This window comes from Macaca mulatta, chromosome 6 (genome assembly GCF_049350105.2).
Source record: "Macaca mulatta isolate MMU2019108-1 chromosome 6, T2T-MMU8v2.0, whole genome shotgun sequence".
In the NCBI taxonomy this organism is placed as follows: Eukaryota; Metazoa; Chordata; class Mammalia; order Primates; family Cercopithecidae; genus Macaca; species Macaca mulatta.
Genome location: NC_133411.1, coordinates 62,886,939 through 62,897,950, shown reverse-complemented (window position 1 = coordinate 62,897,950; position 11,012 = coordinate 62,886,939). Strand labels below are relative to the sequence as shown.

General features: G+C 39.6%; 1 protein-coding gene across 1 annotated transcript; it reads right to left on the bottom strand.

Annotated features, from left to right (window-relative positions):
* Window positions 1-517: 517 nt before the first annotated feature.
* On the bottom strand, window positions 518-7,775 carry GZMA (granzyme A). The gene is made up of 5 exons (XM_001097639.5): window positions 7,646-7,775; window positions 4,792-4,936; window positions 2,842-2,983; window positions 2,383-2,652; window positions 518-747 (listed from the first exon to the last, which is right to left on the bottom strand). The coding sequence occupies exons 1-5, from the start codon at window positions 7,713-7,715 to the stop codon at window positions 586-588; spliced, it is 789 nt and encodes a 262-aa protein (XP_001097639.3). The 5' UTR covers window positions 7,716-7,775; the 3' UTR covers window positions 518-585.
* Window positions 7,776-11,012: the final 3,237 nt, after the last annotated feature.

Here is an 11,012-nt window from a genome sequence, read left to right as displayed (position 1 = left end):
ACCTAGGTACTCCAAGGCTTAAATGCAAGGCACTGAGAAAGAAGGCTGACTTTCTACTGTATAATTTTCTTGGCTGCCCAAGTACTGTATTTGTATGCCCTAGAATTTGGAAAATACTGTAAGGCATTGCTTGTTTCTTTTTCTCCCATAGACCTAGATTCTTGTGTATAGCATGAAAAGCAGTTGTTAATGTGGAACAATGCCCTATATTTCCTTTTCCAGACTGGCTGCAGACTGGCTGTTCCAGACTGGCTGTTTCTGTTTCCTGTGGAATTGTGGAGCCCTTTACTGCATTTGTTGTTAGACTTGATCTTAGGGTCATTCTTGCTGGATTCTACTGAGACAGAGAGATGAATAATTCAGGAAGCATTCCCATGTCACTTGACGCATAAATGACTCTGGTGACATTGATCACATAATCCCTCCCCCTTGCATTATCTACAAGGCTGCCGTATAACTCTGCTTCACTTTGCTGGAGCAGATCTGCCCACTAAGTTTACAAGAGAGGAAACAGGTACAGTCATGCAAATTGATTTTATTTGTGAAAGCATTAAGAAGCCACAGAAAATGAAATGAAACAGTTATTTAAACTGCCCCCTTGATAGTCATAATTATCCAGCTGAGGTATTTCTTTGAGAGAAGAATATAGACACCAGGCCCACCAGGGTCTCCACATTTATTTTTACGGCCAAAGGAAGTGACCCCTCGGAAAACACCGTTACACAACAAAGGGCTTCCAGAATCTCCCTGGAGGAAAACAAGAGGGGTCAGTGTTCAGCATTACCACTAGTGAAATGGAAGAAATTCTGTAGCATTTAATATGAGTTAAGACCAACCTTGATCTCATTGAAGATAGTGCTTAAAAATTAAAACATTTGGAAATATTTTAGTATTTTTGAATTGGTTCGCTTGGTTTATTTATGAGCCAGTGAAAATCAAAATGAAACTTGCACATGTTATCAGCTAATTTTGAGACTGTTGCTCTGCTTTTGGAAAGGAAAGTCTCCTGTTTATTTGTCATTTTCTCAAAATGCTTAATAACTCAAGCGGCAAAATAGTCAAATGCAGATGGTACATTGAAGCAAAGAATAAAAACTATGTTTTCTGGTTCTTCTAGCAGATAATTGCCTTCCAAAAGAAACAAAACCAAATCAGTCCCTTTCAGGCAAAAGTGGGCCTTATAGAGATACGAAATAAAGAACCATGTTAGAACCCGGGATCCTCCCTGGACAGGTATAGTTCCCCTGCCTGTTACAGTAATGGCATTTGCAGAATTAGTCCTTTAGGTTTAATTCATCAATAGCCAATTTCGGGGTGTTGAGAGAACAGGGAAGGATTGCCAAGCTTCAGTGGTGGCGGGTGGCTGGTGGGATGGGAACTAACATCTTAGTATGCTGCCGTGGCCTTAGGATGCTGCATGTGGGTTCCAAAAGCTTGTGGTTTCCAAAAGCATGAAGGTTCTGGGTTCCTGGGAGCCCAGCGTGGTGGACGAGGGAGGGAATGGGGGAACTAGGGCAGAGAAGAGAAAGTGGACAGGTACTAAAGACAAATGTTTTCTTTTCCTGGGATTTGACTAGCTTTGGTTCTGAAGTCAAGACATAGATCTAGGGAAGGACAGAGACCTTTGGATTTCTCAATCTCTGGTAACTCCCAAACCATGCATACTGCATACCCTTCTTCAGGTAAGACTCTGTAAGGTCTTTGGGACAAATGAGAAATGCAAGCTAGTATTCAGTTTAAAAATCTGTAAAATGTTTCTTCTATTCTTGTCTTTAAGCATGGCCCTATCCCACCCCTTCTCAGGGGGTTCTAGAATGGAAGCTTACACATTTTCTGGTATGAGTCATGCTTTGAACATTGAACAGCATGTTTACTGGGGATTAAACTAAGCTCTGGGAAGCTATAGGGTCTGGCTGGAAATATTCAGCCAGGCTTGACAGACATTTCAGACACGCCGATGTTAAATGGCAGAGGAACGTAGTGGAGAAGGAGAGGGAATGTACTGAAATGGGGAAAGCGTACTGAATGGCCTTGAGGAACCTTAACTTCAACTCTTCTAAGTGTTGTATATCTTCAAGTTTAGATCTCTGTATGTTAATATGAAAAATGAGACCAAACATTGCTTCTTAGTAATTTTTGTAAGAAGTCAAAAATATGTAGTGCATGCACCCCATGCACTAGCAGTGAGCTTCTTATTTTTGATTAATGACTCACTTGAGCTGAGCACATTCATGTATTTGACTGGGGTTTTATTAAACTTATTTCAAGAAACTCTAGGATCCTGTAGAAGCCAGTGCCATGACAAAACAAAGCATGATGTTACATTTTCTCTGTCTGCATGACTTACTTCAATAGCTAAATGTGGGATCTTATTTTACTTACATCGCACGAGTCTTTTCCACCTCGGAGGCTTCCGGCACAAACCATATTCATTCCAATCACAGGGTTAAAATTATAGTGATTTGGATCATTGCAGATTTTTCTGTCTATGATGGTGATATTGACTTCTCTCAGCCTATCGGACTGAGATGCACTATTGTGAATCTTCCCCCACCCTGCAACTTGGCACATGGTTCCTGGTTTCACGTCATCCCCCTTTTTAGGCAGATGAAGGATAGTCACATATTTGTTAATTTTTGCTTTTTCTGTTAGCTGTTGGAAGAGAAACATAAAGTGTTAATGGGATAAGATATTTACATTTTAACTTAAATTATAGTCCAAATTTTCAGGATCCTGTTTATGTGAGTTTTTACAACAGGGGCACCAAGGAAATGTTTTCATGTTGGTGGCCAGATTGTAGAAGGTTCTATGACTTTTGAGAAGACAATCAAAGACACGTACCTGCAAAAGTTTAAGATCACCTTCGTGTGTGGCTGGGTCATAGCATGGATAGGGAAACTCTTTCTTAACACACATTATCTGTTTTTCTCGCTCTTTCCTGGTTATTGAGTGAGCCCCAAGAATGACCTGGGACCTTTTGTCCCTGAGAACAGATACAACATTATTTACTGGATTTATTCTTTGTATTAGCAATTGAGCATATATGCTGATCAGTTTCATTGTCCCATTTGTAAGTATGGAGGTGGGGAGACTTCTTTGTGGCTCAGAAAGAAAATGTGTGCTTTAAAAAATAAAATAATATTTATGAATAAAAGAATGTTTATGAATTCATCGTTATCATCATCACCAACTTGTTTATAAAAAGGTAAACTAGGTTCATTGAAAAACAAGAGAATTCCATGGCAGCAAAGCCAAGCCTTGTGCTCGTCTGCCCCTCTACCCCTGCCTTATTTAGCTGTGATGGAGAATTACTTATTAGCTGTGATGGGAAGCAAAGATCTCAGTAGTCCAGGGACAAAGCAAAAAGCAGCCAATAGTTGTAAAGTAATGTAATAAAGGGGTCTTTTTAAGAAAACAACAAACTCAAATGGGAAAACTTTCAGAAACAGATTGCCCCATGGAGGACCCTATTTGCATGGCATTGATGTTGAAGGGATGGTGGTCTGAAGGAGGGGTTCAGGAGTCTTTTTTTTCTCTTAAAGATTCATTTTGGTTATCAAAATCAAAATGCTTTCTGATGAACTGATGGTTAAGGCTATCATCATTCACAACCTAGTATAAACTACACCAACCAGATTATGCACACTGCCTCTTTTCCATTACATCAGCTGAGATTAGTCTCACTTAAACGATCACATGTACCCCCAACATATGTGCAACTATTATATGTCAATAAAAAGTAAATAATAAAAAATAAAAGAAAAAGACCTTAGAACAGTGCTTTCCAGTAGAGCATATTTTTATGATGAAATGTTCTATTTATCTGCACTAGCCACATGTGGCTACTGAGGACTTGAAATGTGGCTAGTGCGATTGAGGAACTAATTTGATATTTTATTTAACTTTAATTGATTGAAATTTACATAGCTACCTCTAACTAGTGGCTATCATATTGAATGGCCTAGGTTTACAGGCTTGATTTACAGAGTAGGAAAAGACAAGGCCTGGGAAGAGGTTGAATGTAGCGGTTGACAGGAGTGAAGAGGTGTCCAAAGATGTGACAGGAATTCACCGAGGCATACAAGAAGGCATTGGACACAAGCTTTCTGTACTTGATGGTTGCACCCAGGGCTCTGAGGGGGCACTGAAAGTTTCACCCTTCCATGCTGAGGCTAATTCTACCTGGGCATGCAGTCATGACAGAAGCAAAGCTCTGCAGCACCTGTACCCAATGGCTTAGTGGAGATCTACAGAAAGAGCTTGTGGATGCTGCTTCCTCATTGCCTGATTCTTTGTGGCAAGTCTGGGCTTAACTTCCTTTTAGGCTTAAGCAAGTGCCTAAAGACTTAAGCGACACGAAGATACATGTGAACCTCCCATGGCTTTAGTGGGATCTACTATTTATTTTATTTTATTTTATTTATTTTATTTTATTTTGAGATGGAGTCTCACTCTTGTTGCCTAGGCTGGAGTGCAATGGCGCGATCTCGGCTCACTGCAACCTCCGTCTCCTAGGTTCAAGCAATTCTCCTGCCTCAGCCTCCAAAGTAGCTGGGATTACAGACATGCACCACCATGCCTGGCTAATTTTGTATTTTTAGTAGAGATGGGGTTTCACCATGTTGGCCAGGCTAGTCTCAAACTCCTGACCTCATGTGATCCACCTGCCTTGGCCTCCCAAAGTGCTGGGATTACAGGTGTGAGCCACTGTGCCTGGTCTGCTCTTTTTATTAATGTTTCCCCAAATTAGAGTATCTTTACAAACTTTTTTAAAAAAACCCAGGCACTTACAAGTTACAGTGAGCTGCAGTCAACACCCAGTCTTCTGCAATCAAAGCCCCAGCACAGATGGTTTTTCTGTCAAGACTAAGTAGGACCATGTAGGGTCTTGAATGAGGAGTTACTTCATTTCCTCCAATAATTTCTTCACAGACATCTGTTCAATGGAAAAAGACAAATCAGATTGGTGTTCAACCCCAAAGAGCTCTACACAAAGTCATGTTTCTAAGACCAGCCATACTTTTTGCACTCAGAGAGGAAGTCTGGTTGAGAGCATTTCTCCTTGTTTTTACTCTATGTAGACCTGCAGACATCTGATGCAAATCCTATTCCTGTTGGACTTTAGGGTCCTGCTCTTCCACACATAGAAGCCAGGCCATTGACTGTTCCAGGATCATTAGGCTAGATGTCACAAACCAGCAACCTCAGGCCCCAGGGCAGAAAGCTCTGCCTTGGTCTTTACCATCAACAGTTGCTGCAGGAGATGCCAGTGGTAGTGACAACCTCAAGTGCCTCCACCCTTTTTGGCTAAGTATTAATTTTGGGGAAATAGATAAGACTTTTAGAAGCCTCATAACTTCCCTTTTAACCCCAAGCCATTGCAAAAACACAGCTTATGAACCAATATTAGCATCATTTGGCTGTGACCCTCCCCCTCAGTCCTTTGGTCATTATGAGAGTTTTGGTTATTAAATTGCACTGTTCTCACTCATAAGTTAAGAAAATAACATCGATTACACCTCCCTTTCAATCTCTAGACCAAACCATGTGGTTTAATCTAAGGTATTTTCCACTGAGATATGGAAGAGAGGAGAGAAGATACTATATGCCGAGAATTCTGCCTAAGTGACATTTCCTTGATGATGATAGTGTAGAAGTAGAGACCCATTGTTAGGGAACAGTGAGAGCTAAACACAAGGCAAACCATACATGCTGATAGATAGAGCACCTTATGTCTTAGTGATACACTCTGAGCTCTCCACCTCCCGCACCAGATGTTCTTGGATTCTCCCAAAATACTTTTGCTGAGACTCATGGTTTCTTGAATAGGGCACAGTGCCTCTTGTTCCATAATTAGGACTAAGTCATTGCCAAATTCACAGGCAAGTATTAATGGCAGCTATAGAAGCCTTTCGTAAGATTTTATGAGGGTGAGAGCAAGGAGGAGAGTGACCACATGAAATGTGCCTAGTGTGATTTGAAAAAGCAGAGGTCTCTGCTTTTAAAAAGGGAACTGGGAGGAAGAAATTCTAGACTCTAGAAATAAAAGGGTAAAGAGCTTATAGAAGCAAGAGAACTTCACCCAATCCCAATTTTCCTAGAATGATTCATGTACAGATAGATTTCAACCGTGCCTTGCTTTGCTGTGTCTGTTCCTTATATGGGCCCACACTGCCCTCTCTGAACACAGGAAACAAAGAGGAGCACAGCAGTTTGTTTTTGTTGTTTCCTTTGAAGAAAAGATATGGCTGGATTTATCTGCCCTGTTTTTTTCTGTATGGAGAATTTAACATGCCTGAATATAGTCATACTATGCCCTGCTTATAACATAGCCAACCTTTGTCTCAAATGTCCTGCAGTCTTGTTATTTTTATATTTCTTCCCTCTCTATCTTTTTTTTTTTGGGGGGGGGGGACAGAGTCCTGCTCTGTCGCCAGGCTGGAGTGCAGTGGTGCGATCTCAGCTCATTGCAACCTCTGACTCTCTGGTTCAAGCAATTCTCCTGCCTCAGCCTCCCGAGTAGCTGGGATTACAGGCACGCACCACCATGCCCAACTAATTTTTGTGTTTTTAGTGGAGACAAGGTTTCACCATGTTGGCCAAGATGGTCTCGATCTCTTGACCTTGTGAGCCACCCGCCTCAGCCTCCCAAAGTCTTCTCATATTTAGGTGCATGATAAACCAGAGTTCTTTGGGAATTCCTGGCAAGGTAGGTTATTACATAAGTCCCTGCCTCCAAAAGCTGATGAATCATGGGAAAAACCATGGTTGGCTCCATATTGCTACAGCTCGAGTGTAGTCCTCACTTCCTAGTAGGTTCTTCAAGGGAAATCTGGAGCTCCCCAAGAGCTGTCACCCTTTCAGTGGTGATACCATGAATTATACAGCATTTTAACCCATGCATGCGCAGCTCATGCAAAAGCAGAAATATTGATTACCATTTGGTAGACAAAAAATTAGCTTAATAAAAAATATTATAGCACTCCCAAAGGGTTAATGAGGGAACTGGCCTAATGTCTTAATGTATTGCCAAAGAGTCTCTAGACCTGAGAAATAAGTATAAAAATTCTAATAATTCCTGATTCACTTTTGGTGTCTAGATCAGATTTGTCTTAGTTTTCTTTAAATGATCTATGCATTTTCTGCAGCAGGAAAGGCTGAGTTGACTAACTTGCCACTATTCCTTTCCTGGAAGGTACTATTTGTTTTACTAACACGAGGATTTTGTTCACTCATTTTTACATTGTCTTTTTTGGCAGTTTTCAAGTTACAAATTGGCAGCAATAAGCATTGGTGGTTCTGCTATCTTTTGCAAAATAATCGTGAGAAGAAAAGATGTTTTTTTCTTCTAAAATACAGAAATATTTAAAATCCAAGAAAGAATGCTATTTAAAAAAAAATAGAGACAGGGTCTCACTATGTTGCCCTGCCTGGACTCAAACTCCTGCGCTCATGCAATCCTTCCACCTCAGCCTTCCTAGTAGCTGGGACTACAGGCATGTGCCATTGTGCCTGGCTAAACATTTTAAGGCTTGGGGGAAAACATCTTCTTTCAGTATAGGAAGGTAATATTACCAAAAGTTCATTGAAAGTCTGCTCCATTTTGCTTCGTGGTCATAATGGAAATGAGAAGAATCAGTCTTACCTTCAGGAATTAGCACAAGAAAAACGACAACTGAGAGAGAGGATGCCAGAAATCTGTAGGAGTTCCTCATTGTGACTGCTGTCCCACATCAATCAACCTGAAAATCTGTTTTCAGTTCTTAACTGCCTCCATCTATATACTGAGAGTAAAAAGGATGTGGTTTCCTTTCTTTTTTTTTTTTTTTTTCAAATTTCATAGTTTAGCATTAGGAAACCAAATCCAAATAAGTGAGAATGGTGGATGATGGCTCACTGTCAGCAGGCATGTTTTCCTTTGCTAGGACTGTTGAGGGGGGCGCTGGAATTCTACAAGGTGGGAGGGGGGCAAGGGACCTTGTTGCCATCAGAGTACACCAGGGAAGACTGTAAAGTGTCTCAGCTAAGATTTTGAAGATGCTTTCATCATCTGCAATATTATCTACAGTATCCATGACTGGAAACTCTTGAAGACTTAAATTAGAGTTTTAATAAAAGTCCTCAAAATTGGTCACCAATCAAACTTCTTTCTAGCTATCTCCTTGGGTTATATAAGAATTAGCAGGCCAAGTGCAAGGGGAGGACAGGAGGGAGATTTATTTACATAGAGGCTCCTGCCTGGATTTTCCTTCCCCACTTTGTGGTGAGTGTTTATTGTGCTCCTGTCTGGTCTGTGGCAGGTGTGGGGACATGGGCTGGAGGGGGTAGGGGCTCTTGGCCCTTTCCAGCTCTCTGACTGTGCGTTCCTGATTGTCTAGTTTCACAACTTTAGATACTGAAAGTATCTCTGAGTTTCCCTCCCACCCTCCCTTCCTGCCTTTCTTTCTTTCTTTCTTTCTTCTGAACAGGTTTAGCTGAGAAAAGAAGTGGGAGTCATTTTTGTTCCAATGTTGGGGAATGTCTCGCTCTAAGAAGAGTCAACTTCAGTCCCTGGAGGAACAGTATGCAGTGTACTTTCTATCAGAAATGAGTTCAGCTGTCTTTCTGAGCTGAGGATGTGGTCTCCAATACAATACAAATGGTCAGATGTGCTGTCAGGATGTTGGGTACTGAACCAACCATCCCCATAGTTAACACTCTGATGACTTCAAACCTAGTGGTTACTTCTTTAGAAATCAAGTGACTTTAGAAGGGAGCCCTGCTGAGACCCCTGTGTTTCTTTTTCTCAGATATTGCAAGTGTATCAAAGGTTCATCATTTTCAGTAATAGCAATAAGGTACCCTGCTACTGGGTGAGTAATTTTAGTGCAGACCTAAAAAAGTCAAATTGTAATTAACTACACCTACTGAAAAATTCTTAAAGAAAACATTGACAATTTTGTTTATTTTTATGTGAATGGTTGCTCTTCTTCCATTTATGTTGACTTCTAACAACTTTATGAGACATAATTCACACACCATAAAGGTCACCCATTAGAGCGTATGAGTCAATGGATTTTAGTATATTTGCAGAGTCGTGCAGCCATCACCATAATCTAATTCTAGAACATCTTCATTATCCCCGAAGAAGCCTTGTATCCATTAGCAGTCACTCTCTTTAGGCAACCTGCAATCTATGTCTCTATGGAATTTGCCTATTCTGGACATTTCTTATAAATGAACCATACAGTATGTGGTCTTTTGTGACTGACTGTGTTCTCTTAGCATAATGCTTTTGAGTTTCATCTACAGCATAACATGTATCAGTACTTCATTCCTTTTTATTACCAAATAATCCGTCATATGGATATAGCACATTTTATTTGTCCATTCATTGGTTGATGGACATTTGGGTTGTTTCCCCTTTTTAGCTATTATGAATAATGCTTCTGTGAACATTTATGTACAAATCTTTATGTGGACATATGTTCTGATTTCTGTTGGGTCTATACCTAAGAGTGGAATTGCTTGGTCATGTGGTAACTGTATATTTAACATTTTGAGAAACTTCTAAACTGTTTTCCAAAGTGGCTGTATCAATTTATATTTCCACCAATAATGTACAAAGGTTCTAATTTCTCTACATCATTTCAATATATTTTTAAAAAATAATCACTATTTTAGTGGGTGTGAAATAGCATCTCATTGTGGTTTTGACTTGTATTTCCCTAATGATGAATGATGTTGAGTTTCTTTTCATGTGCCTACTTGCCACTCATATATCTTCTTTGGCAAAATGTCTATTCAAATTATTTGCTCTTTTTAAAATTGTGTTATTTGTCTTTTTATTATTGAGGTATAAGTGTCCTTTAAACATTCTGGATACGAATTTGTTATCAGACATATGATTTGCAAATATTTTCTCCAAGTCTGTGGGTTGTCTGTTTTTTCTTGATGATGTCTTTCGAAGCACAAAAGTTTCTAATTTTAATGACTTACAACTTAATCTTTTTAATTCCTTTTGCCTTTGGTGTGATGTCTAATAAATTATTAACTAATACAACATCATAAAGATTTACTCCTACATTTTCTTCTAAGATTGTTATAGTTCTATTTTGTTTTTACCTTTAGGCCTTTTTTTAAAGTTAAATTTCTCATATAGTTTGAGTTAATTTTTGTGTATGGCTGATGTGGGGTCCAACTTCATTCTTTTGCATGTGAATATTCAGCTGTCCAGCATTATCTTTTGAAAAGACTATTCTTTCCCTGTGGAATTGCCTTGGCCCCTTTGTTGAAAATTAAAGGTTAGAGTTTATTTCTGGCCTCTCAGTTCTATAATATATATGCATATGTCTATGCCAGTACCACACTGTCTTGATTACTGAAGCTTTGTAGAAACTTTTGAAATGGAACGGTTTGAGTCCACCAACTTTGTTCTAATAATTTTTTCCAAGATTGTTTTAGCTGTGAAATATGAATGTTAACAATTATGCATGCAGTGATTTCTTTACATTCTTGGGAAAAATTTTAATTTATTGTAATGTGAATGAGCCGTTGCAATGTCATAAGCCAGCAGTTCTCAAAGTATGGTCTGTGGACTCCTAGGGGGTCCTGAGACAAGTCGTGAGGTCAAAACTATTTTCATAACAACACCAAGATATTGCTTTCCCCCACCAAACCCCACCATGTGTCGACATTTACACCGATTGTACAAAGGCAATGAAGGGTAAAACTTTGGGTGCCTTAGTGGGAATCAGAGCAGTAACACCAAACTGTGCTAGTAGTCATTGTATTCTTCATTGTCAGGCACTTTCAAAAGAAAAAACCGGAACAAAACCCAGTTTTACGCAAGAATGTCCTTGATGAAGCAGTAAAAGCAGTCAAATAATTTAAATTTAATAATCTTGATCATGTTGTAAATGTCTTTTTAATATTCACTGTGGTATGGAAAGTATGCAAAGCATGCATAAGGCACTTTGGCTGTACAAGGGCTGTCTTGAGGAAAAGCACTAGAGCAATTGAGTCGTGAACTG

Excerpts from the sequence above, each read along its gene's own strand:
- GZMA (XM_001097639.5), bottom strand. The coding sequence starts at position 7,715 with ATGAGGAACTCCTACAGATTTCTGGCATCCTCTCTCTCAGTTGTCGTT. Across the intron at positions 2,984-4,791 it reads ACTGCAGCTCACTGTAACTT|GGACAAAAGGTCCCAGGTCA; the intron begins GTAAGTGCCTGG and ends ATCTGTTCTCAG. Across the intron at positions 748-2,382 it reads GTGGAAAAGACTCGTGCGAT|GGAGATTCTGGAAGCCCTTT; the intron begins GTAAGTAAAATA and ends GTTTTCCTCCAG.